The sequence below is a fragment of the Megascapheus bottae genome, chromosome 10 (genome assembly GCF_031878675.1).
Source record: "Megascapheus bottae isolate mThoBot1 chromosome 10, mThoBot2.hap1, whole genome shotgun sequence".
Taxonomy (NCBI): Eukaryota; Metazoa; Chordata; class Mammalia; order Rodentia; family Geomyidae; genus Megascapheus; species Megascapheus bottae.
The window spans coordinates 11,705,897-11,732,879 of NC_143518.1; the positions used below are offsets into that span (position 1 = coordinate 11,705,897).

A 26,983-nucleotide genomic window follows, 5' to 3' on the forward strand; every position below is an offset into this window, starting at 1 on the left:
GTATGATTTATACATATATTAGATATATCATACATTAGTCTGCTACCCCCCCAATATGTTTAATGAAATCTGTTCTATTCTCTGATTTTCTCAATACACTAATTCAGTGTCATTCTGAAATGTTTTGTCCCTGTTTCTTCCTAAGCCCCTTCAGGGCTTACTTGGCTCCACAGGGGTTCTTGCAAGCTTCAGAGCATTTACTATCTTCCATGAGAACAGTGCAAACCCCTGGTTAGAGCTAGCAAAAGACTAGGAGAGACATTCCGGTATTATTATCTCAATGCTCTCTCTTCTCCAAAAGTCACAGGCACATTGTGGCCACCTAAGAATGAAGTAAGTAAATTGTGCTTTTTAATTTTTTTTCGTTTATTTTTTTATTTTTTATTTTTTGCCAGTCCTAGGCTTGGGCTCAGGGCCTGAGCACTGTCCTTGGGTTTTCTCAAGGCTAGAGCTCTACCACTTAAGCCATAGCACCGCTTCGGGCTTTTTTTCTATGTATGTGGTACTGAGGAATCGAACCCGAGTCTCAATGCATGCTAGGCAAGCACTCTACCACTAGGCCAAACTCCCAGCCCCAGTTAATCGTGCTTTTTGAAATGGGACCCTTCATAAATAACTTACTAGATTAGAAAATAGTATTGTCTAGGCTATGCCAAGTGATGGTAAAATACTATTTGACCAACACAGAAGAGGAAAGTAAACAGACAAAAACCAAGTAACAAACCAAACCAAAGACCACACATAACAATCTAGAAACAAAGCCAAATCAAATGCAGTTACTTCCTTGAGCAGGTTTCAGTTCACAAGAGAAGACAAGTGAGCAACTCACCATGTTATAAAATCTAATTGCTATTAACATGAACAAGTATTTGTAACTAGGTGGTAGAACTTTTAAATTGGAGAGCTACCTAATTGTAACGCATTTTTGTTGAGTTTTCATTGATAGGTTTAATTGTACTGGGACTACTGAATTAAGAGCTTTGAGCTAGTTAGTTAAGGTATGCTCCAAGTCCTTGTTAATCTCAAGTAAATACAATAATTTTGTTGAAGAAGCATACATTAATAATATGAGAAGGCATCATCATGATTATTCCATACAGTGTACTTGGAATGAGTTCCTTCCTACGGTATATGAGGTTTTGTTGTTCTCCACATCCTTGCCAACATTTGTTGCCAATGTTTGATAATAGCCCTTGAGATTGGGGTGAGATAGAATCACAGTGTTTTGACTTGTACTTCTTTGATGGCAAAAATAATGAATGTTTTCCATTTACTTATAGACCATTGTCTGTCCATTTCTGTGTTTATCCACTAGGTTCTGTTCTTCAATTTTCTGATTTTTTTGTGGGTCATAGGGCTTAAACTCGGCCTGGGTGTTGTCCCTGAGCTGTTCAAGTCAGGTTATTGCCCTATCCCCGGGCCTGGGCAGTATCCCTGAGTTCTTCAGTTCAGGGCAACCACCCTACCTTTAAGCCAAGCCTCACTTCCCATTTTCTAGAAGTTAATTGGAAATAAGAGTCACAGATCCTTTTGTTCCTGAGCTGGCTTTGAGCCTTAATTCTCAGATCTCAGCCTCCTGAGTAGCTAGATTTACAGGCTTGAGCCACCACACCCAGCTGAATTCTTTTATCTTCCAGATACTAACCTTCGATATCAGGTGAATAGGTAGGAAAGATTTTTCTCCCATACTATAGCTGTCTCTTGACTCTGCTGTTAGTTTACTGTGAAGAAATTTTTCTTTTAATATAATATACTTCCACTTGTCAAATAGTACTCCTATTTCTTGAACTACTGTAGATATACTGGGGATCTATGTATGCCTACATCCTGATGTGTTTTCTCTCTCCTGTCCTGTAGTAGCTTCAAAGTTTCATGGTATACTTAGTTATTTGATCTCTTTTGAATGGATCTTTGTACCAGGTGTGAAATAGCGACCTAGCTTTGTTGTTGTTTGCCAGTCCTGGGGCTTGAACTCAGGGCACTGTCCTTGGGCCTTCTCAAGGCTAGCACTCTACCACTTTGTGTAACAGCACCACTTCCTGCTTTTTCTGTGTATGTGGTACCAAGGAATGGAAGCATGGCTTCATGCATGCTAGGCAAGCACTCTACCACTAGGCTACACTCCCGGCCCAAAAGACCTATTCAACATGTGGATATAGTCTCCCATACTCTCTGTACACTGCTCAATAAATTACACAAGACACTCAACCACATTTCTATCCAATGAAGTTTGGGTTAAATGATTTTTTCATACCACCACACGCTGCTATAAGTGATCTGAGCACAGTTATTCTGGGCTATCAAAACTAAGATGTTTATTATACACAATAGGTTCCTTGGGCTATAACTCCACTATAAATGGACACATTTGATTGGTAAATGATAATTATACTGTTTGAAAATATCATTTAGAAGTGAAGCACTGCCAGAAAATGGAATCATTCTGAACCAAATTACACTTAGTTTTGAATCTCAATCATACTGTAAGTTGGTAAAAATTCAGGGTAGATCAAGTGCTATGACTAGCTAATAAAGTCTAAACTTGATTTAGCTTAGCTGAATTAGTACATCATCATTCTTTCTATTCTGTTCATCTCCCTACCTGATGAAAGAACAATTTTAACTGTTTCACCTAAAGTGCCAGTGTTCTCTTTGTTTTGCTTCACCCTTAGGGACAAGATTGTGGTCTTGTTTAGAGTACTGGGCCAGGAATGCAGCAATGTGCGTCCGTTTCTTCATTGAGCACTTTTGGCCCCACTCATCCTAGTGAGAGTCACTCAGTAAGAAAGACACAGCCTTTCCATGAACTCAGTTGCAAGTCATTCCTCTAAATAATTAAATAGCAATAAATTAATAAATAAATTAATAGCAATAAAAACTCTTGTTTCTAAGCTGAATGCTTGCTTAGTGGCTCACACGTGTAATCCTAGCTACTCAAGAGGCTGAGTAAAAATCCATGACACTCCATCTCTATTTAACCAGCAAAAAGCAAGGCTGGGGACATGGCTCAGGAGTAAAGAGTCAGCAATGAGCAAGGAATTGCAATACCCCATGTGCAAGCCACAGCACTAGAACTTTAAGAAAGAAGAGAGGGGCCAGAAGCATGGACTAGTGGTAGAGTGCTTGCCTACAATGAACGAAGCTATTTCAATTCCTTGGTACTGCATACACAGAACGAGCCGGAAATGGTGCTGTGGCTCAAGTGGTAGATCTCTAGTCTCAAATAAAAGCCCAAGATCGGTGCCCAGGCCCTAAGTTCAAACCCCAAGAAAGAAAAAAAAGGAAAAGAAGCAAAAATTCAGTTTCCAAAAATATACATTTAAGTGGAACTTTAATCATTACTCTTACTTTCCTCTGATCTTAAGGAACAATATACAAACCAAGGACCCAATGGAAGCTTAGTGAACGTGTATACGTGAGTTCATTACATAAATCAAACTTTGCTTCAAGTGTAGAAAAGCACATTTTGTACTCTAAAAACTGTTTCTCTCTACTTTATTCCTCCAGGTCTTTCGGGTGTGGGACATACAGACACTGTCCCTCTTACAAGTCTTCCATGACACCCAGGGAGGACCAGGAGACATGCAGATTTACTCTATGGTATATGATGCCATGCATGGCATGCTTATCACAGGTATATGTACCCAAATAGGATAAAATGAACTGTACACTTTTATTTTTTACTTTAAAAAGGTAGCAGGAAGAGTGAGAGAAGGGATACTAATGTCCAAAAAGAAATGTCCTCATTACATGATTTATGTAAGTGTAACCCCTTTGTACATCACCTGTATAATAGCAAAAGTTAAAGAGTAATCAATATTCAATAAATACTATGAACCACTAAAGACAAGATACACATTTATTGTGGAACAAAGAAACACATTGAGAAAAGGAAATGACAATATATGATGTATTAAATTCAGTAGATATTTATTCCAACCACTCTTTCCTGTTGTTTATGGGTGGGTGAGTGAAGCACGTAAGTACTTTGCTCAAAATATCAGATTAAGTCTTTACAGTTTTGGACCTAGAAATGGTCAAGTTAAGTAGAGCAGAAGAGCAGGGATTGGAACCTGGTGCTATGCCTGAGGTTCTCTTGTGGCATTTGGGGAATGGACTATGGTCTTGTTTTAGAATGGTGACCTCAGGCTGCACCAGCATGAGATGGTTTCTGCCATGAGACATTATGGCCCTGCACCTCAGAGAGAAGGCACTCCGAATGGTATAGATTCTCCCAACATCCTTTGCCTCTAGATAGGAACACCACACAGAGAATGAATAGGATCCAGGATGCCAGGACCCCTGTACTCTGTCAAGAGATTGATAGTTGGACACAAAAATACCGTCTTAAGCATTTTGGTTGAATACTGTTTTATGCATACCCTTTGGCTTCAAAAGAAAAGTAGATGACATAGTCGTACTTCCTCCTTCTGGAACACTAAGCCAGAGTTGTTTTTCTGGGGCACATTCCCACCAACTACTGCTCTGAGGTCTTGTAGGATTAGTTAAGACAAGGAAAGTTTGCTGTTGTCTCTGGTAGTGAATACTGTTATTATTTTTTAATACAGTTATCTTTAAATTTCATGGCTCTTTCCTCCACTGGATTAGGAGTGAATTAGCCCTCATCCTCAATAAATAATCTTCCATCTTGTAAAGTGGAACCTAGTTCCAATTGTAAACACCCCTTACCTCTCTAATCTCCTCCAGAATTTACATTCCAATGACTGTAACAAATGTTCTCCTAGTAACAAATGTTCTCCTAGCATATCGACTCAAGTGTCTAATTACTGGCTTGCTTCTGTGTTTCCATCCCATTTATCTTTAGAGTAATGAGGGACTAACTACCAAAATAGAAGAACAGAAAAACCAAGATTTCTTCCCTTTTTGCCAGTCCTGGGGCTTGAACTCAGAGCCCGAGCACTGTCATTGGGCTTTTTCCTCAAGGCTAGCACTCTCTCACTTGAGACACAGTTCCACTTCTGGCTTTTCTACGTATGAGGTATCGAGGAATGAAACCCGGGTCTTCAAGCATTGTAGGCAAGCACTTTACCACAGGGCCAAACTCCCAGCCTTTCCTATTTTTTTCAATAATATTAAAATAGTTCTATGAGGGAGTTTCAATTTAACATGTCCATTTATATGTACAATGCATCTTTATCAGAATCGCTTCTTCCATCATTCTCCTCTTCTCCCACTTAGTCCAGCCCCACCTGACTCATCAAGTTTTCCTCCAATTTTATAGACCTTTGGTAGTACTTCTGCTTACAGAAATATAGAAATCCAGGTGTCCCTCAGTTGATGAGTGGATCAACAAAATGTGGTATTTATACACAATGGAATTCCATGCTAGAGACATTCTATGTCTAGAGATATTAGGCCAAATAGTATGACACTAAATGTAAGGACCTCCAGGATAAGGAAACAAAATGAGTGTCTGTTGTCCTTAATGCAGTATGTTATCTCTCATCTCTTTTGCCATCCCTTGGTTATCTCAGATTGTTACAATATTTCACCTTGTTATCTGGTATATTTTATATATGCTTAATTGGTTATTTGAAATTGGATAGGGAAGGGGGGAAATTAAGATAAGCGGGGGGGGGGGGGGGGAGGAGGGAGATGGAAACCAGGTCATGAGAAAGGGTATCAATGTTTGTGAAGTTATGCACCTTCTATCTGGTGAATATAATGTAACCCTTCTATTAATCACAATAAAAAGTTATAAAAAAAAGAAAGAAAATGGTCACTTTTCCACAGCCAATTCTGCTTTGTGGAGATCTGTTCTGAATACAGATAGTGACTGTCATTATCATGTCAATCTACTGAAATACTCTGAGATTGGTTTGTTCATGTGGTTACTATAGGACATTCTCATGTTCATGATGGAGTTTTTGGAATGAGAAATATTTACCAGATAAATCATTTCAGTTCTTATCTACTCATGAGCAGATAGTATTGCGGAATCTAAACCTGTTAGCAAAGTATTTAGTAACTCCTTAAAAACTTACAAAATTGAGATTTATTTGAGGGCAGAGGGTCATGGTTTTGAACTAAAGGCCTTGCACTTGGTAGGCAGGTACTTGACCACTTGAGGTACCACTTTGTCATTTTTGCATTGATCATTTTCATGATAGTTCTTACTTTATGCCTGGGCCGACCTGGACTGTGAAACTCCTACTTCTGCCTCCCTAAATCACTAGGAATGACAAGCCATTGGGCTTCCCCCATATCTGAGATGACAGGCAAACAGCACCATACTTCAGATGGAGTCACAAGAACTTTTTCTGGCTGGCTGGCCTCAAACCGCAATCCTCTAGTCTCCATTCTCAAGTAGCTACAGGCTTGAGCTACTATGCTTAACCAAGATTGAGGTATCTCTGGAGAGATTTGAGAACGAAACGCAGCTGCTACTGTTATAAATTTCATCTCCACATCAATAAAACCAGAGGGTGCAGTTTCCTTTTTGTTTGAACTACAGAATAGTTTGAGACTTATATTAATATTTCTAGGAACTACAATGAAACAGAACACATAATCAGTTGTTTTTTGAGTCCTAGATAATACTAATGTTTTATAGTATAACCATAAAACAAAACTAAATATCCTTGCAATAAAGGAAAAACAGCTGCTCTCTGTCTCCTGGCCATGCAGCCTGCATATATCACTATGGCAATTTTCAAATTAATCTTATTTACTATTGGGAGTGCAAGCACAGGCTTGCAATTATTTTCATTCGCTATACTTAATTGCAGAGTACTTTATTCTTAGATGATTGAGAAAGCCTTTGAAACATCTCAGTCACAAAGGAGAACCCTGTCTTCACAAAGAAGCTGAGCGACTTTATGGCTGTGTATTTGATGGAGATGCATTAACACATGATAAAAAGAAGGGAAAAATGAGGAGATCAGGGTCAAAATGACCTGTCCTTAAAAAATAATGAAGTCTTGAATGAATACTTTCCTCTGCCCAAATCACATTTGCTATATTTGTCATAAATGTTTTAGAGGAAGTGCATGTATTACCCTGTCATTGAATTCCCTCAGCATTGATATTACTAATTTTATCAACTGGTTATCTCTAAGCACTACTGGTTGTGCAAAACCCTTGTGATCCTAAATTTCTAGTATTTCACATTTGTGAAATTCTTTTCGAAAAAAAAATTATTATAGGCTGGGAATATGCCTAAGAGTGCTTGCCTAGCATGCACGAAACCCTGGATTCCATTCTTCATTACCACATACAGAGAAAAAGGCAGAAGCAGGACTGTGGCTCCAGTGGTAGTGTTAAACTTGAGCAAAAGAAGCTCAGGGACAGTGCTTAGGTCCTTCCTGATTCCAAGCCCCAAGACTGGCAGAAAATTATATATATATACATATATATACATATATATATATAAGTGTAAGGGTGACATGCAGAGGGTTACAGTTACATAAGGCAAGTAATGGGTATTTTTGGTTTTAAGTAGTGTCACCCCCTCCTTCTTTTTCTCCCTCTTTTTTTCTCCTAGGCCCCCTCCCCTATATGCTCTATAATTTATTTCCAACGTAGTGTGTAGTATCACTGCTGAATTAGTTCACTCTTTGTCCCAACACTTCTGTACTTATATCTATGCCAGGATCCAGTGTTATGGACATGTATCCTTTGACCAGGATGGTACAAGACACAAAACAGACTCCTCATACTCATGAAAGGGATGTCAATGTCTTGCTTTATAACAGAAACTTCCACCAAGTGCTTACAATCTGCTCTGAATCCGTAATTAAGGTGAGTACATACTGCCTCCTCAGCAAAAGGTAGGTGAGATTTTCTCAGAGATAAATCATTCACGGTGAAATAAATGTGATGACACATGAGAAACAAATATTTAAGCCAGCTCATAGTTCCTGTCATCCAACCATGTGTCCTTAATCATATCTCAGTTAAAATGGAATCTTGATTTACTTCCTTTCATTTTGAATAGGTAAAGCTGGATTTTTATGGATTTATTTATTAACGAGCGTGTGGTTGGGTGACATGAAGTAATGAGCCGGCTTAGAATATTCATTTCTCGTGTATCAATGGGAGCTTAGAAATAATTCAAACGGGGGAATGGTGGTTCATATTGTAATTCCAGCTTTAGGGAAGACAGAGAGAGGAGGATGGCAGTCTAAGGCTACCTCTGGAAAAGATATAAGAAGGATCTTGTCCTAAAAGAAAAAACAAGTAAAGCAAAAAGCGCTGGGATGTGGTACAAGGGTTCGATCACCTTTTTAGTAAGGGCAAGTCCTGAGTTAAATGGCCAGTCTCCCCAAAAGTAAAAGCTTAGTAAAGTACAGTCATCATATAAACCATCACACTTACTTCACCATGAAGAGCAAGAGCAAAAAAATTTTAATTCATGCAAATACGGGATCAGTACCAAGCTCATTTATATCTATCATCTCATTTAATCCTCAAAAAAAAGATCCTAATTTTCAAGGTTGAGGAAGCCAGGGCTCAGAGAGAATAGTGACTCATCTCAGGCCATTCATATCAGTTAGTAAGTATTAGGACTGCTATATGTGGCTGGGTTTGTCTACCTTACACATCCATAACTTCTTCTCTTTCTTCTTCTCCCTCTCCTTATCCTCTTTTCTCCTCTTTCTTCTCCTTCTGCTTCTTCCAGTACTTCTCATCTTCTTTCTCTTTATTATTATCTTTAAATAGTTGGGAAAGGGGGTTTTAATTTGACATATCCATTTTAATTTTTTAATTTAATTTTTTGTAGTACCAGAGTTCAAACTCAGAGCCTTGTACTTGCTAGGAAAGCTCTCTACCACTAAGCCAGCCTTTCTTGCACTGGTAATTTTTGAGATAGAGTCTCACCACAACCTATCTATTTTAGGCTTCCCATTGTGGTGTGCCACTGTACCCAGCTATCAACTAAGAAAGATCTTGTAAACTTTTCCTCTTGGATTGGCCTTAAACTTCAATCCTCTCAATCTCATTACCCACATAGTTTAAGATGACAAGTCCAAGCCACCATGACCAACTACAGGTTGGGAAGAGGTTTCCTAATCCTTTCTGTCTGGATTTGCCTCAGATTATGATCCTCCTGTTCACAGCCTTCCGAGAAGCTAGAACTGCAGGCTAGAACCACCAGCACCTGGCTAACACCAGCACTTTCATGCCCTGTCTCTCTAACCCTATCACTGTTGTGCTTGGAGGCATGATATTTAGCCATGACATTGTGTTTGCCATGACAAGCATTGAAATCACCTAGTAGTGATGGCCAGAAGTGTTTGCATTATGTGTCCCTCCTTTTATTTCATGCATACTGTCTGAGAGGGGAATATGCAGTGATGAAGAGGTCTTCCTCCAGGAAGCTTTCTGTGGTCATCTGCTGGAAATTTCCTCAGGTCCACTCCACCAGAGTGCAGTTCATCTTCACTCATGTCCAGCAGTGCCTAAACATAAAGTGATTAGAGAAAAATTAAAGTAAACTTTCTCCTGCTCTGGGGCACTAATGATAATGAACCACCACAGTGTTAGTCTCTCCTTCTTTTATGAGACAGGGACCCATTGTGCAGATCAGGTTAGCTTCAAAATCACAATCTTCCTTCCTTGGCTTCCAAGTGCAAGGATAACAAATATATGCTACCTTATTTGACAGAATGATGATATATTTTTGGATCCCTTCCCGTTTACAAGTGGCCCCAACTCTGGATCTTTCCCCTCACCTTTTCTATGTCTAGTCCATGTATCTACTCAAAGAACCACTTAGAATGATTGGTGAGACTTTTCCCCAGGGCTTTCCCATGTGCTATGCTGTTTACCACGTAGTCTGTCCCACAATCTTGGTTTATCAGGATGAAGGCCATTAGGAAATAAATTCAGTGTGATTGCTTTTTTATCTGCTGCACTTTTAATTACTCCATTTCAAAGTTAATTTTGCATTACTCCTATGGCTATATGTTAGTCAGTTTTCTGTTAATGTAAATGCCAGAGATAGCCAACTTTAAAAAGAGTAAGGACTTATTATCATCCACGGTTTGGGTGGTTTATTGCTCCTGTGCTTTGGGACATGTAGTGAAGCAAAATTCCATATTAGGAGTATCAGGAGGTGCCAGTGGCTTATCTCATGGCAGTCAGTAAGTAAGAGAGAAGAGGAGAAGCCAGGGTCCTAAGACCCCTTCAAGGGTACATCATCAGTGATGTAAAATCTCCCACTGAGGCCTACACATTAAAGATTTCACAAACTCCCAATAAAATCAAGCTGAGGACTGAGCCTTCATCAAGGGGCTCTAGAGGGTCATTACTACAGCGAGTAATCACTGACTACTTTTCCCAGCAGGGAAGTCACTGGCTGCTATCAAATTTTGCTGCTGACATGCTGCAGGATAGCAGGGAAGCAGCTAGTTGACAGCACACATCTTTTAGAACTTTCTTGAGCCAAACCAACATTTAGGCCAGTGTTGAGAAGGGTTTGAGAGTTGGCAAGAATTGATTTGGAGACTGGGAAACATGATAAAAGATTGTGTTAAGAGTCAAAGAGTGCCTTATGAATTACTTGATTTTGTTATTTTTCTTTACTACAGGTTTGGGAACTGGAGACCGGCCTCCAAATATACCAAATTCTAGACCCTCATGGCTTTGGTGTTGAGATAACTTGTGCTGATGTTGATGACAGTGGATTATTTTTTGCTACAGGAGCATGTAATGGTGAGTCTAATATGCAAAACAGGTTTCTACTGTTCTATGGATGTGATAGGAACTCACTTGCTTTGGAAGTTGAAGGGAGAACACAAATTAGATGGCATACAAAATGAGCCAGAGAGAGGGTGATGCCAGTGAGTCTCTTAGTGGGCACTGAAATCTTTATGTTGAGGTGAAAAATAACGAATAACTTGCATTGCAATTATATAGTTTCTCCTGTAAATGATTGTCTTTTACATATCATGTCTCATTTAATCTTTGTTGGGAAATCTCTGCTGAGCTGACCAATTAAATATTATTAGGTAAATGATACACATTATATTTGGTGCTGGGTGCTATAAAAATACAATTTTGGTATGGAATGCCTATATTCTACTTGTTTTTGTATCTAGACTCTTTAAAGTCATATGCATGTCAAACTTGGTAGAGTATCAGGCACAGGGTAGAAAACCTTGTCCTGTATTTCTCACGGTGTGGAGGTCTAAACAGACTTTTCAGGAACAAGAAAGCTACAGATTTTCACCTCATCTTTCTCTGAATTCCTACAAAGGAGCTGCTTTGTTTAGACATTATGACCAGATACATGCACTACTCAGATTATGTCTCTTCCAGAGATATTTTTACTAAGTGATTGTGTGCTCACAAGACAGTGATGGAATGAGTAGGCATATGAAGGAAAGCAGAAAGGAAGGAAGGAAGGAAAGGAGGGAGGAAAGGGTTTCAAAGATAACTACCAGCTAGCTTTGTGTTGCTCTACTAGACGGCTGAGGTAACCAGTAAAAGAGAGGTTTACATTGTTGACCCTTTCTGAAGCTTCAGATTATGGTAACTTGGGTCTGCTGCCTTTGGGCCTGTACTGAGGCAGCACATCATCATAGGAATCTGTGGGGAAGAAAAGCTTTTCACTTCCTGGGAGCTTGGAAGTGAAAGCAAAGCTAGAGTCCCACGATCCCCATCAAAGACCAGTTCCAATAAGCCAAAGTGATTCCATTAAGCCCCACCTCCTATGGATTCTACTTCCTCCCTAGTAACACCAAACTAGAGAAGAAGCCATGGATTGAAAACCATGGTCCTTTGGTTATACATCTCCAAAAGAAACATTGTAAAAGATTTCAAGACACTGGGTGACCCCGTTTGTTTTTATCTAACTATAACAAATGAAGTGGTACCAAAATATATTTTACATACATCGAGGCTGTGCAATATTTGTATTTGGTTATTTGAAATTGGATAGGGAAGGGGGGAAAACAAGATGAGGGGTGGGAGTGGGGGGGGGGGAAATGGGGACCAAGATATGTGAAAGGGTATTAATGTATGGGAATTAATGCACCTTCTATCTGGCAAATATCATGTAACCCTTCTATTAATTACAATTTAAAAAATAAAAAAAAAAGAAATAAAGGATAAGGTGTTGATAGAGAGTTAAAGGGGGGTCAATGCCCCCTGATTGAAGAGCGAGAATTTTTGCCCCTTATTTTTCTACTCATGTGGCATTTTCTCTGTGGACTCAGGAACAGTTAAGGTCTGGGACTTTAGCAGTGGGCAGGAGATTAAAGTGTTGCCGGAAGGGAAAGATTGGAAGGACCAGGAACACTGGCTGCAGCGACTGATTTTCCTCAAAGGCCAGGCGAAGCAAAAGAACCGGATCCTTGCCTTAGAATGCAACAAGACTATCAAGATGATCCAGGTACTCAATCCTGTTTTTATATTGTGCTGTAGGTGGGCTCAGGAAAATCCAGTGAGTCAGTCTCCCCAGTTAATTCCTCTCTTGCCAGCCTGCTGAAGACAGTGGGTATCCATCAACCTTCCTCTAATGCTGCAGGCTGACTTTTCATAGATCCAAGCAAAAGGCACAGCTTGCCAGGCTAGGCATCTCGGCCATCATGCCACTGCTACAGGATCTTCTAAAGCAGGTGTCAGGAAGGTTACATTTATACACAGCTGCTGACACTGGCATACCTTCACTTGAAAGTAACTCCATTGATTCATCTTCAGTCTCTGTCCATTATCAAACCATAATGTTTAATGTTCACATTGCTTTTTTGGTTTCTCAACAACATTGCTTTGCTTGTCTTAAGGTCAATGAGGCAATATACTTAATCATTTTTGGAAGGACTCAATAACATGCCCACTACTATCTAAGTATACTAGTACCTTCTTTCAATTTAAAATGAAGGCAGTATCATTTTTCCTAGATGAGTAGGTCTTACCTTGTCATCTTCAACTCAAGGAATTATTGCCTTAATTATTCTACTCTAGAAGCTATCTATCATCAAAAACTGAGTACTGAATACAATAGGAGTTATGACATACCAGCATTGATTAAGATGATGAATGACCTCTTGAGAAAAAGTACTGAAAATCATTCCTGGTTCAATAGAATTTTCCCTTGTTGCACAAGAAGAATGTCTTGTTGACGTAATCCAAAATACAACAATATGTCAGTTTTCCTTCTTTAAGTTAGTGTAGTCACTGAGCTGTCTTTCCTATTACATTGTTATCACAGACACTCCCTTTCTTAGGCCCAAAAGGAAAAAAAAGTGTGGGTCTATGCATATGCTAAAATGGTTTGGAGCTGGATGTCAGTGGCTCACACCTGCAATCATAGCTATCAAGAGAGCTCAGATCTAAAAGATCATGGTTCAAAGACAGCCTCAGCAGAAAAGTCCATTACATACACACACACACACACACACACACACACACACACACACACACACACATTCATTTCAATAATTGTACTCTGGTAGTGAGATCTAGAAAGCATGGCCCCTATCCTCAAAGACAAGCAGTTAAAATCTGGTAACAACAAAAATATTCATCAGCCAGTAAAAAGTAGAGCTAGAAAATATTCATAGAGCCTCACCGGGCAGTGTTAAAAATAAATGAACTAGCCGGGAGAGGTGGCTAGCTATTCAGGAGGCTGAGATCCAAGGATCATGGTTCAAAGCTGGTCTGGGGATGAAAGCCCATGAGACTCCTATCTCCAATTAACCACCAGAAAACCAGAAATGGCACTGTTCTTCAAGGGGTAGGGCAGTAGCTTTGAGCTGAAGAACAGCACCCAGGACCAGAGTTCAAGCCCCATGACCAACAAAATGAACAAACAAAAAATGAACTGCAATTTCATGTGATAACTTGTGTAAACCTCAAAAGCATATTTATTTGTAAAATAAAAAAGCAAAGAAGAATCCACATAGTTTGGTAATATTTATACAATTGTTAAAAGTCTAAAACAAAGTCTAAAAGAAACAAGCTGAAAAGCCGGGGCATAGTGGGCTCAAGTCTGTAATCCTAGATACTCTGGAGGCTGAGATCTGAGGATCAAAGTTCAAAGACTGCTCAGAAACAAAAGGACCTGAGACTCTTATCTCTAATTAACCTCTAGAAAATGGGAAGAGGGGCTTGGCTCAAGGGTAGGGCCATAGCCTTGAGCTAAAGAGCTCAGAGACAGCACTCGGGCTGAGTTCAAGCCCCATGACCAATAACTAAATAAATAAATGCAATAAACGGCACATGGAACAAATGTGTGTGGATGTAGAAATATTCAAAACTTCAGGCCGTTCATGAGAAAATAGGATTTGAATACCAAAGAATGGATAATGCTTAAGATGTGATAAGGGTGGGTGATGGTTACATCCATGCATATTTTAACAGTGCAAGGTAAAAATAATCCAGCTTTCCATGTACCCCTTGAATTTTCCATGAAGGGAAAGGAGGATGACATCTGCCTCACTATAGCATGGGAGCTGCCTGACATCATACCTTACCTCCAGATGGGGAGCCATGTTGTGCATCTGAAGTCTAAAGATATGAATGAGACTATTCCCTTCCCCGCTGTTGAATTAATAGTTCAGAAAAGCTTTTCTCAAAATGTTCGTGTAAGTATCATTTCTTTGTTTTTATTTTTTTAACAGTCCATTATGGAAAATAACAAATGCATTCAAAGAAACATTTTTTCCCATAGGATCATAATAGCTCAAAAACTATGTACATGTCTCTATATAGGATTAGGTGAAGCAAAATGAACTCCAGGATATGGAAACAAAGAGGTTTATCTTGGTGATTGTTGTTCTTAATGTACTATGGGAAGCTATTTCTTTTCTTTTCTTTTCTTTTCTTCTCCCCTTAAGGTTGTTCTCATGTTGTTACTGTATCTGACTTTGGTACCTGGTATATTATATATACATTTATTTGTGTGTTTGAAAAGGGGAAGGTAAGGGAAAAACAAAATAAGTGGGAGAGGGTAGGGGAAGGAAAAATAAGAGAAAAACATCGGGAGGGGTAACAATGTTAAAGAAGTAATATACCCACTACTTGGCAAATATAACTGTAACCCCTCTGTACATCACCCTAACAATAAAATAAATTTTTAAAAAAGAAACATTTTTTCAATGAATTGCTATGTGGTATTTTTCTGCTTGGCAGCTTTCGCTCTGTGAGTAGCACCTATGAATTTTGAAGAATATCCTAGACATTATGTCACTGCATGTCCAAATCTTTCCATATATGACTACAAACAACAAACTTCTAAATTTGGCAACATTATCATTTTCTGTTTCTTTGTTTTTGTTTTTACTTTTGTTTTGCTCTTTTGCCAGTCCAGGGGCTTGAACTCAGGGCCTGGGTACTGTCCTTGAACACTTTTTGCTCAAGGCTAGATCTGTGTCACGTGAGCCATAGCATCACCTCTGGCTTTTTCTGTGTATGTTGTATGGAGAAATTGAACCCAGGGCTTTGTGCATGCAAGGCAAGCACTCTACCACTAGGCCAAACTCCCGGCCTGACAATGCTATTATTTTCAAAATAATTTTAAAAACAACTTATAAGAAGTCTTCGATGTCATGACATGTTTACTCAAGGTTCCATTTTCTCAGGTTGTTTCAGAATCTCTTTCTTTGTTGTTGTTTTACTTTGTTTCAGCCAGTATCTGCTGCATTGGGTTGAATGACTTATTTAGGTGTCTGTAACTATGTCAATACCTTCCCACTGATGCACAAATCACATGTTGTTCAGTGACTTGTCTCGCTGTGAACACTCTTGGTACCTAGTACAGTGTTGCTATGACTTGGAAGCATGCACATTTTGCCTTTCTTTTTTAAAGCCCTATCTTGTTTCATTTGAATGGATATACCATGGCTTATTCAACAAGTCCCTTTAAGTGGGTATTTGGGTTCATTCCCATATTTTCTGGGAATCAAAATCAGCCAAGAGTTGGTAGCTCATACCCATAATCCTAGCTACTCAGCAGGCTGAGATCTGAGGATTGTGGTTCAAAGCCAGCCCAAGCACAAAGTCTGAGAGACTCTTATCTCCAATTAACCACCAGAAAATGGGAAGTGGCACTGTAACTCAAGGGGTAGGGCAGTAGCCTTGAGCTGAAATGCTCAGGGACAACACCCAGGCCCATAGTTCAAGGCCCATGAATGACCAGAAAAAAAAAGAAAAGTAAGAAGGCATCCCAATAAGAAACAGAGAGAAAGAAGAGCCATCAATACATATCTCATGGTGATTAAAGAAGTGAGAGAAAAGTGAGTGGAGAGAGGTGGGGGTGTATGGGGGGAGGAAAGAGACACCGAGAGATGAAGAGGAAGAAGCCAAGGTCCCAGTCCCGTTGAAGAGTACATTGTCAATAACTCGACTTCCTTCTGCTAGTACCAATCTCTTAAATGTTCGACCCTTGGAAGCATAGACCTATGGCTTGGCCTTTAATATATAGTCCTTTGGGGGCAGGGCACTCAGTATCTAAACCATAGCAGAAGCAAAACCAAAACAGACCAGTGTCAAGAGAGTTAAGTATTTATTTCAGGAAGGAGAGAACAAAGGAAAGTTACAGGAGCAAAAGACCTCTAATGCAACTTGCATGTCATTCTTCCAGGTCCCAATAAGTCCTTTGAACTCTATGGACTCTTCCCATGAAACAATGAAACACTTGGAAATTATTCAGCAATGAGCATTTAACATCTGGGTATTAAAAATTAGTATACATTTCTCAAGTCACAGATACCCCATGTAAATTTATATTCATAGAACAACAGTGCTTCAAAAACTAGGGTAATACATATGTTCCCACCTATAATCCTAGCTATTCAGGAGGCTGAGATGTGAAGATCATGGTTTGAAGCCAACCTTGGTGGAAAGTCCATGAGACTTTTATCCCAAGTTAATCACCAAAACTTGGAGAGTGGTATGATGGCAGAGAGAGAGAGAGAGAGAGAGAGAGAGAGAGAGAGAGAGAGAGAGAGAGAGAGAGAGAGAGAGAGAGAGAGAGAGAGAGAGAGAGAAGAGAGGGAGGGAGAAAGGAGAGAGAGAGGGAGGGAGGGAAGGAGAAAATAGCATTTGTAAATGGCTATATAAAACTCATAATAAATACAAACAGCTTCCACAGAGTGGTATAGAGTAGAAACCAGGGGCCAGAAATGTATCCTATGTATCCTAGTGGTAGAATGCCAACCTAGCATGTAGGAAGCCCTGAGTTCAATTTCTTGGTACTATAGACACAGAAAAAGCCAGAAGTGTCTCTGTGGCTCAAGTGGCAGAGAGATAGCCTTGATCAAAAAGTGTCCAAGGACAGTACCCAGGCCCTGAGTTCAAGCCCCAGGACTGGCAAAAAAGGGGAGGTGTGGGGGAGAACTAGAGTAGAAACCAGAGTTAAGTAAAAGAAAGTTGTATTCCTGAATTCCAGCTAAAATGGAATAATCTTTCAAGAAGTTTAAAGAGAAAAGAAACATGGTAACTGACTAGTTATTTAAGGAAGAATACATTAAGGGTAATAACACAGAAGTGAAGACAGAGAGTGTAGTTTGATGTTTTAGCAAACTTTGCAAATTAAAACTTTGTAATGCCAAAAGAATAGATTTTAGTTAATTTCATGTCTCATGATTTTCAAAGGTCACATTTTAAATTGATCACAATTAATTAGCAAATACTTTTTGGACTGCCATTGGATATTATATGCCTACAAAACAGTGAATATGCTTCCTCTTTTCCTTAGAGTTCCACTGTCAGTACTGAAGTGAACTGCATTGATTTATTGGAAGTAGAAGGATTTAATCTGATAGTTACTGGAACCTTAAATGGTATGATCATCTTGTGGAATTTTACAACTGCTTCTGTCAAAGATGTGTAAGTTGTTTGTTTGTCTTAAATAATATAAAGATTTTAATGCAGAACGTAAAAATGAAATGCAATATTATAAAAGAAAAGAAAGGAGGGATGAATGAAGAAAGGAAGGGAGGAATCAAGGAAGGAAGGAAGAAAAACAGGAAAAAATTAAAAAAAAGAAAGAAAAAAAGAACAATTTGCTGGGTGCCAGTTGCTTACACTTGTAATCTTAGCTACTGAACAGGCAGAGAATTGGGGCTTGAACAAATAAAGCTCAGAGACAGCATCCAGGCTTAATTCAAGCTCCAGAACTAGTGTGCGCATGCATGCTCACACACTCACAAACGCACAGACACAGTAAAAAATCAAAGCAATTTTAAAAAAAGTGTTAATGACTCTCAGGGGAGGCTTTTCTGGGGGTTATATTCATAAGAGATCATATTTTTTTATTGGTCATGGGACTTGAACTCTGGTCCTGGGCATTGTCCTTGAGCTCTTCAGCTCAAAGCTACCACCCTACTCCTTGAACCACAGCACCACTTCCAGTCTTTTGGTGGTTAACTGGAGATAAGAGTCTCATGGACTTCTGTGCCCAGGCTATGTGAACTGTGATCCTCAGATCTCAGTCTTCTGAGTAGCTAGGATTACAGGAATAAACCAGTGCTTGAAAAGAGACCGTATTCTTAATGCGTAAATACCAGGATGATATATATTGCTTCCGTTATACCAACTCCTTTTGTCATAGCCTCAAAAAAATACTAGAAATTAACCAAAGAAGTAAAGAACCTCTATGATGAAAACTTTAAAAACCTGAAAGCCATTGCTTTTTTTTTTTTTTTTTTTTTTTTTTTGCTAGCCCTGGACCTTGAGCTTAAGGGCCTGAGCACGGTCCTTGGGCTTTCTCAAGACTAGAACTCTACTAGTTGAGTCACAGCATCACTTCTGGCTTTTTTCTATGTATGTGGTACCGAGGAATCAAACCCAGGTCTTCATGCATGCTAGGCAAGCACTTTACCAGTAGACCAAACTCACAGCCCCAAGCCATTGATTTTTGAGGGTTAATTTTATACCCTGTTACTTTGTCAAAGTTTTAAATCAGCTCAAATAACTTAGAAGTGGAATTTATAGGATCCTTTAAATATAGGATTGTGTCATCTGCAAAGAGGAAGAGTTTCATTTCATCTTTCTTTATTTGGATCCCTTTATGTTTGGCTCTTGCCTTATTTCTCTAGCTAGGAATTCTAATACTATATTGAAGAGGAGTGGAGAGATTGGACATCCCTGTCTCATTTCTGATTTTGGAAGAAATGGCATCAACTTTTCACCATTGAGTATAATGGTGGCCGTAGGTTTGCCATACACAGCCTTTATTATATTGAGGAATGTTCCATGGATTCCTAGTTTCTCCAGAGCTTTCATCATAAATGGGTGTTGGATCTCATCAATTGCTTTATCTGCATCTATTGATATGAGCATATGGTTCTCTTCCTTGCTCCTATTGATGTGGTGAATTACATTAATTGACTTGTGAATATCGAATCAGCTCTGCATCTGTGGAATGAATCCTATTTAATCATACTGTATAAATGTTTTCATGAGTTGCTGAAGTCCACTGGCCAAAATTTTTTTGAGAAGTCAAAATTTTAAACTTTTAAAATTTTAAAAGATGATTAAAAATCTTAGCTTAAACAAAAATAAAATCAAGTTCATCTAAACATTTGGGAGAAGGAAATAAGTATAAAGACAGGAGAAAAAAAGGAAAGAATGGGGTGAAGGGGAAATCAGAAAGAAATGCATTTTTAATATCTTGCATTCTTGTCTAGACTCTGAATATATTCTCTTTTAAAATTGTATTTAGAATAACTGTATGCTGATTACTCTCCCTGCATCTTAGGCCATGTTCTTCTGGACCAGGTGTGCTGCCTATCTTCTTCTCCTTCTCCTTAGCCCTTGAGCTTCCTTTGCAGAGCTGTCATTTGATTCTTGTCTTTCTTACGCAGTTCTCACACTGTCGGCTTATTACATGCCTCACTAGTGGAGGTCAGGGAAGACCAGTGTTAATGCCAGAGCCAAACAGGAGGAACTCTCCTGAGGATTTCCCAGCTTCTCAATAGGGTTTGTTTTTTTTTAAAGGACCACCAGTGGTTGAAGGATGACCTTGTTGAAGGATGAGGCATTTTGCCCAAAGGATGCATGCAAAGCTTGTAACCAATAAGACACAAGCAGAGTGGACTATCAAGAGTATCTCTTTCCCATAGGCCAAAGATCCTGCAAAAGCAACTGTTTCAAATCACTGGAACATTTTGCAAAGCATATAGTTTTTAGCACACGACTGTGTGAGATAATTTAGGCTCAGATTTAAACGTTCTAAAATTGAGCCCAGTTTCCACATAAATGGTAAGGCCATTTCTTCATCTACCTCAATCTTTGTTTTTGATAAATAGTAAACTGTTTGACCTTCCAGCTTTTCTGCAGAGCAGAAATACCAGAAAAGTTGGAGTTCCACAAATCAAGTCCGTAGATTTCTCAGATTTTTTTTTTTTTTTTGCCAGTCCTGGGCTTGAGCGCAGGGCCTGAGCACTGTCCTTGGACTTTCTCAAGGCTAGAGCTCTACCACTTGAGCCTCAGCACCACTTCTGGCTTTTTTTTTTTTGTATGTATGTGGTGTCAAGGAATCGAACCCTGGTCTTCATGCATGCTAGGCAAGCACTTTAACCACTAGGCCAAACTCCCGGCCCTTGGTTTACTTTCTCAAAAGACTTCATTGCTGTTCAATCTATCAGTTATTGTAAGAAAAGTAAAGGTCAGTCTTTCTTCACTGCTGCTTTGAGCTGACACAGCACATCACAATGGGAACAAGCTATAAAGCCAGTCCCACCTTATGAATGGCAGAAAGGCACAAAAGGAAGGAAGGGTTCTTCTACTCCCTTCAAAGGCATACCCTCAATGATTAGAAGACCTGGTGACTTGTTCCGTAATAAGCTCCTTAGAGACAGTGAGCACATCTTATTCAAATCCGTCACTCAAGGTTCTCAGAGAATAGATCTCTGCTATTTATAGCATATAAAACTGTCCATATAGGCATGGTGGTACATGCCTATAATGCCAACTATATAGCAGGCAGACATGAAAGGATCCCAGTTTGATTCAGATTTTGCCTAAACTAAAAATTAGTGAGAATCTAGTCTAAAACCAAACTGGGTATCCTGGTGTAGATCAGCAGCTTGAGCCATGTGAAGACAAAGATAAAGTTTGAGGTTCAAGGTTAGATGCTGGGGCAAAACATGAGACTCAATCTGAAAAACAAACCAAAGCAAAAACAAAATGGTGGTTATATGTTATATTCATGTGGTAGAATGCTCACTTAGCAAGTGAGAGGCTCTGAGTTCAGGAATCTTTCAGGGGGGTCCTCATGAGCTTATACAAGCCCAGAATCTGAAAATACTTTTCCAGTTAATTGAATTAAAATACTTCTAAATTATTAGAGTTTTATCATAAGAAAGCATATTTGAACTCTACAACTCTAAGTGTTCACTTCCTATTAATACTATCAGCATTTTAGGAGCTGATTATGCTTGCAAGGGAGAGATGTTGTAAATAATCCAAGTTTGCTAATTTGTGCAGTTGACTGTGTAAATAAGTGCACATCTATTTTAAGGTACCGACCTGAAGACTGCTTCAACACAGATCCCGACTTGGATCCCAAGCGCTACAGAATTAATGATATACTATTCCTCTTCCGCCCCCCTGAATGTATAAGGTAACTAGTATGTCCTTGTCACTTAATACTATATAGGACTTAACTCTGGTGTTACCAGTCAACCCCCTCTAAGGATCTACTGAAGGAAGATGTAATTTAAGCCGACTGGTTGGCTTCAATTTTCCTTGCTATTACCGTCTGTAGGTAGTTGGGCTGGCCCTCGGGGATGAAGGATCTAATATCCAGTGAGGCTCCACATCACACCATGGACTGTACAATTCCCTTTACTGTGGTTGTACAAATGCTCTTTGGGCTGCACTACACCCACTGATAGGAAAGTAGATCATCCTATAAAACTGTGCAATCTCCCTCCCCCCCCTCCCTCTCTCTCTCTCTCTCTCTCTCTCTCACTCTGCCAGTTCTGGGGTTTGAACTCAGGGCCTGGGCACTGTCCCTGAGCCTCTTTTGCTCAAGACTAGCACTCTACCACTTGAGCCCAGCATCACTTCTAGCTTTTTCTGTCATGTGGTACTGAAGAATCAAACCCTGGGCTTCATGCATGCTAGGCAAGCACTCTACCACTAAGCCACCTTCCCAGCACTCCATCCTCTCTTGAGAGAGCAGGGGATTGTTTGTTAAAATTTTTTAAGTATTTTTAAGCTGGGTCCCAGTGGCCCATATCTGTGGTCTAGCTACTCAGAAGGCCAAGGTCTGAGGTCTATGTTTCAATGCTACCCCTAGCAGCAAAGTCTATGAGATTCTCATCCCCAATTAAACACCAAAAAGCCACAAGTAAAGTTGTGGCTTGAGTGGTAGAGCCCTAGCCTAGAGTACAAAGCTTCGGGATGGTATCCAGGCCCAGAATTCAAGCTCCAGGGCCCACCCCTGAGCACACATACACAGTGTGCTTATATTTTGCTTTAGAACTCTAGGGCTTTTTCTATTTGTTTTTGGCAATAGGCAATGCTAGATGCAGCTTTAAAAAAAATGACAGGTTTCTGTGCTGGACTGGGTGATTCAAACTATAACATCTTCTCTCCTGCTTCGCTTAAAATTCCACCAAAACCACTTGAATGTTTTGAAAGATGTATTCTGTGTTCCTCTGCACCAGCATCTCAACTACTTAGCAGCCCTTTCCAGCCAAGTACAACAAGGCAGGATCAGCCAACGAAGCACCAGAATACAGGAAGCACTTGTTAGCTGCCTACAGCCCACTCCCTGCCATTTCAGTGGCCAAATGCCTGAGAATCAATCTAGAGTTATCAGTAGGCCAGGCCAGACTCAGATTTCTCAAATGCAGGCAACAATACCATTTACTTGCTACCACTTCTACCCAGCAGTCTCCACCCACAGCACACTAATAAACATTCTTTTAAAATAGTCTAAGGAAAGCTGGGAAATGTGCTTTGTGTTAATGGGCTTGCCTACTAACACAAGTGGGCTTGTCTGGGTTCCATTTCTCAGTATCACATAAACAGATAAAAGCTGGAAATGCTGCTGTGGCTCAAGTGAAGGCTGCTAGACTTGAGAAAAAGAAGCTCAGAGACAGTGCCCAAGCCCTGAGTTCAAACCCCAGGAGTGGAAAAAGAAAAGGCTAGGGTATGATTCATTTCATAACCAAGTGACCCAGTATCCAGTAGTGATGATGTAGGCAGCTGAGAATGCTAGAGTAGATTAACTTTCCATCCCTGGAATTTCTCCCTTATAGGCGATCAAGTCAAGATTCCATATGCTCTTCAACCCAATGTGATTCTAGTAAGGGTCCACAGAGTAGCAAGGTAAGCAAGAGAGATACAGTGTGTTTTCTCCTTTCATGAGTACCATGCCACTCCTCTGATGGGTGGCAAAGATGTGTGTACATGACAACTTATTTTTAATTTTCCTTAGAAAACTCAGTTATCTACAGTTTCTTTACTGTTTCTAAACTTCTTGTGCCTATGAATAATCAATACATGATCATTAATAAAGTCATGCCAGTGTTATATTTATAAAAATAACGAGGTACTTTTAGATTATCTCTTTCACAAAAAGTGATGCCATATTTCACATGAATAAAAGATTGGATTTAATGTAATTCTATTATAATACATAATACAATGTCATTTTCAAGCTTTTCTCAGCTTCAATTTTATATATTTTTGCAAATTATGTTTTTAGTTAGGATTTTATTCAAAAGAAAGTTTTCACAATAAAAACAAGATACTCATTTTTGCCAAAAACTAACTAGCATAGTGCAAAGAATAAAACTGCATGATGGATGTGAAAACCAGCCAAGCTAGTATTGAATCCAGTTTCACCATTTAGCAAGATCATTCACCCAAACTTCTGTTTCCTCAATACTAAAAAAGAGAAAAAAGGTAATATGAGAAAGTGTATCAATGTGTTAGAAGTAAGACACCTACTACCTGGCGATTGTAACTGCAACCCCTCTATACATTACCCCAACAATAAAAAAAATAATAAAGTGAGAGAAAAGGAAAGGTACATATTATAGATATGTTCATAGAATTAAGAATAACTTATGTTAAAAACTGAATATACTCTGGATATTTAATTGCTTTCTTTTCATTTTCTTTATTTCAATGTATAGAGGGGTTACAGTTATATTCGCCAAATAGAGGATGCATTACTTCTCACACATTGATATCCCTTCTTATGATTTTGCTCCCATTTCCCTCCCTCCACCCCACCCCTCATTTTTCCCCTCCTATTTCAAATAAACAAGTAATTTAATTGCTTTCTTATGGGACTAATTCTGAGCTGATAAGAACATGATGGTGTCATGCATTCTTTGTAAATATGAAAATCTCTCCCATACATTTTTATTTCCAAGTACTAATTAAAAATAATTTTCAAGTTAGTGCTTAGGAAAGCAAACTTACCTGAAGAACTTATTCATTTAGCAGGTCTCATTTGCTTACAATGGCCTGAAAGCTTTCTCTCCTTTTGCTCCTCACTCAGGGAAGCAAGCAAAGCATACATGAAAGTGAGACTAAAGGTCAGTATCATCTTTCTCTCTTCCCCCACCCCTTTTTGAGGAGTCAATATAGGATTTGAACACAGGGCCTTGCACTCTGGCTTGTATTTTCCCTCTTGGCTGGTACTTTATCATTTGAAGTATACTTCCATTCCAACTTTTTGCTAACTGGAAATAAAATCTCTCGGAATTCTCTACCCAGCCTGACGTGGAACCTTGAATTCTCCAGATCTCAGCCTCCTGAGTCACTGGGTGTGGGGCCTAGCCCACCATTAGCTCTCTTCTTCAGAATACTCTGCTTCTTTTATTTCTTTTTTGCAGTGCTGAGGGTATAGACCAAAGCCTGATGTATGCTAGGCAAACACTCTACCAAGCAGTTCCTTTGCCATCGGGTCTTTATAAAATATAATGAAAATCCAAAATATTGTGGAAATTTGTAATCTTTAGCCCATTTCCCTACAACTTTTGTAGATGTCCAAGCCATTCTGGATGCATTAAGATGAATAGCATTTTCAGCTGCTGTGAAGAGCTTCTGGAGGCTTATGCAATGAACCAAAATAAGCCTTTCAGATTTTTCTCAGTGATCAAAGTTACATTTTTCAGGCCTTTTAACTCTCTGCATTGTGAATGTCTCTCAAGTTAAAAAACTGTTTCTGAAGAATAGCATGTTTTGCTATTTGTGCACTTGTCTCTTCTACACTCCATTAGATGTGGGATTCCAAGATTTGCGAATCCCAAGGATGGTACTGATTTCTCCAATAGGTGAACAAACAGACGCTATCCCAGAGCAACACTCAGCAAGCAAAAAGCATCCTGCAGCCACCACTGGAACAGAACCTCAGCCTCCTCTGTTGGTCACCGCTCACGAGGATGGACACCTGCGCTTGTGGAACATGGAGGTAGTGGGGCCTGGTATTTTCTAGGGATTGGGAAAAATGAGAAGATAAAGAGGAGCACTTATCCACAGGTTGGTGACTTACACCAATATTCCTAGCTACTCAGGAGGCCAAGATTTGAGGTTCCAAGCCAGTCTGGGCAGGAAAGTTCATCAGACTCTTACCTCCAAAAAGCTGGAAATGGTCCTGTGGTTCAAGTGGTAGAGGAAAGAAGCTCAGAGAATTTGATTATGAAAGAAAGGCATACTTACTCTGCCCTTTATTTAGGGGAAACTTCTAAAAGATATGCTCCCCTTCACAAAGCATGCTGCCATCTCTCTGACATCACTGTATACTGATTCCTGCACCAGGATACTTCTGGCTGGAAACATGGGTAAGTCATAACCCCTAACCAACCAGCATGGGCATTTATCATCTGTGTGTTAATAGGAGCTTGACATTTGCATTCAAGTTGCATCTGCTATTCTATTAATATGTCCATTTTCTTTTCTTTTCTGTTTTATGCTTGTCTTGGGATTTGAATTCCTGGCCTGAGATTTTGTGCTCAAACCCACCACTCTACCACTTGAACCACAGCTATTTATTTGTCTGTTTCTTTGTTTATGGTAGTTAATTGGAGATTAGAGTCTCATAGACTTTTCTGCCTGAGCTTACTTCACACCATGATCCTCAGATCTCAGCCTTCTGAGCAGCTAGGATTATGTGAGCCACAGGTGCCCAGCTTAATTCTTACATTTTTCATCTCTTTTAGAAAAAAATATTTTTCTAATGCAAAAGTTTATTTTACATCAATCCCAATTCATTTATACTGTCAGCGATTTGAATTTTCCACACATGATTGATCGCAATCACTTATTTCTATTTAATGTTACCAGGAGATTTGCAACATGTATTTAAATATTTCATTATTTTCACTAATTTATTCTAGTTTCATGGCTCACCAACAGTCCTTTTATAGGCTGAAATTTTTTGATATTCCTTTATATGTTAATCTATACTTTCTATGGTCTTTCTCTTGTTTTCCCTCTCTCTTTCTCTCTCTCTTATACACACATTGTTAGGAAAATGAAGGCAAAAGGAAGCGAAAAGGCTGGACTCACGTAGGACTATTTATTGAGTGTAGCAGAGAGAGTCACAGTCTTCCAGGGGCTTGGAGACTGTGCCAAGAGATGGGCACAGGAATGGGATTTCATGGGTCCTAGGGATTTTTTTCCAAGTTGGCTTTGAACTGTGATCCGTAGATCTCAGCACCCTGAGTAGGTGTAAGCCACCAGTGCCCAGCTCATGCCCATTTTTTGTGGGGGGGCAGTCCTGGGGCATGAACTGAGAGCCTGAGCACTGTCCTTGGGCTTTCCTCAAGGCTAGCTCTGCCACTTGTGCCACAGAAGCACTTCCAGCTTTTTTTGTGTATGTGGTATCAAGGAATCAAGCCCAGGTCTTTGTGCATGCTATGTAAGCACTCTACCACTAGGCCAAACTCCCGGCCCCATCATGCCCATTTTTAATTATATTTTTATCCTTGTCATTGCACAAAGGAATCACCATTTAATATGTGACCCATTTTTTTTAGTAACACTACAGCAATTGTTGGGTAGTGCCAGAATCTTAAAATTACTTTCATTTATGTCAATATTT

The 26,983-nt window shown here is 39.5% G+C and overlaps 1 protein-coding gene across 1 annotated transcript in view; it reads left to right on the forward strand.

Moving 5' to 3' along the window:
• Positions 1-26,983, forward strand: part of Wdr64 (WD repeat domain 64) — a 107,006-nt gene that overhangs the window by 63,248 nt on the left and 16,775 nt on the right. The window contains exons 11-21 of the mRNA XM_090340197.1: positions 3,508-3,634; positions 7,613-7,761; positions 10,554-10,677; positions 12,183-12,358; positions 14,382-14,552; positions 17,666-17,796; positions 21,434-21,535; positions 23,184-23,253; positions 24,437-24,473; positions 25,215-25,351; positions 25,616-25,721. Of these exons, the coding sequence (XP_090196323.1) occupies positions 3,508-3,634; positions 7,613-7,761; positions 10,554-10,677; positions 12,183-12,358; positions 14,382-14,552; positions 17,666-17,796; positions 21,434-21,535; positions 23,184-23,253; positions 24,437-24,473; positions 25,215-25,351; positions 25,616-25,721 (1,330 nt within the window). The remainder of the gene's footprint in view (positions 1-3,507; positions 3,635-7,612; positions 7,762-10,553; positions 10,678-12,182; positions 12,359-14,381; positions 14,553-17,665; positions 17,797-21,433; positions 21,536-23,183; positions 23,254-24,436; positions 24,474-25,214; positions 25,352-25,615; positions 25,722-26,983) is intronic.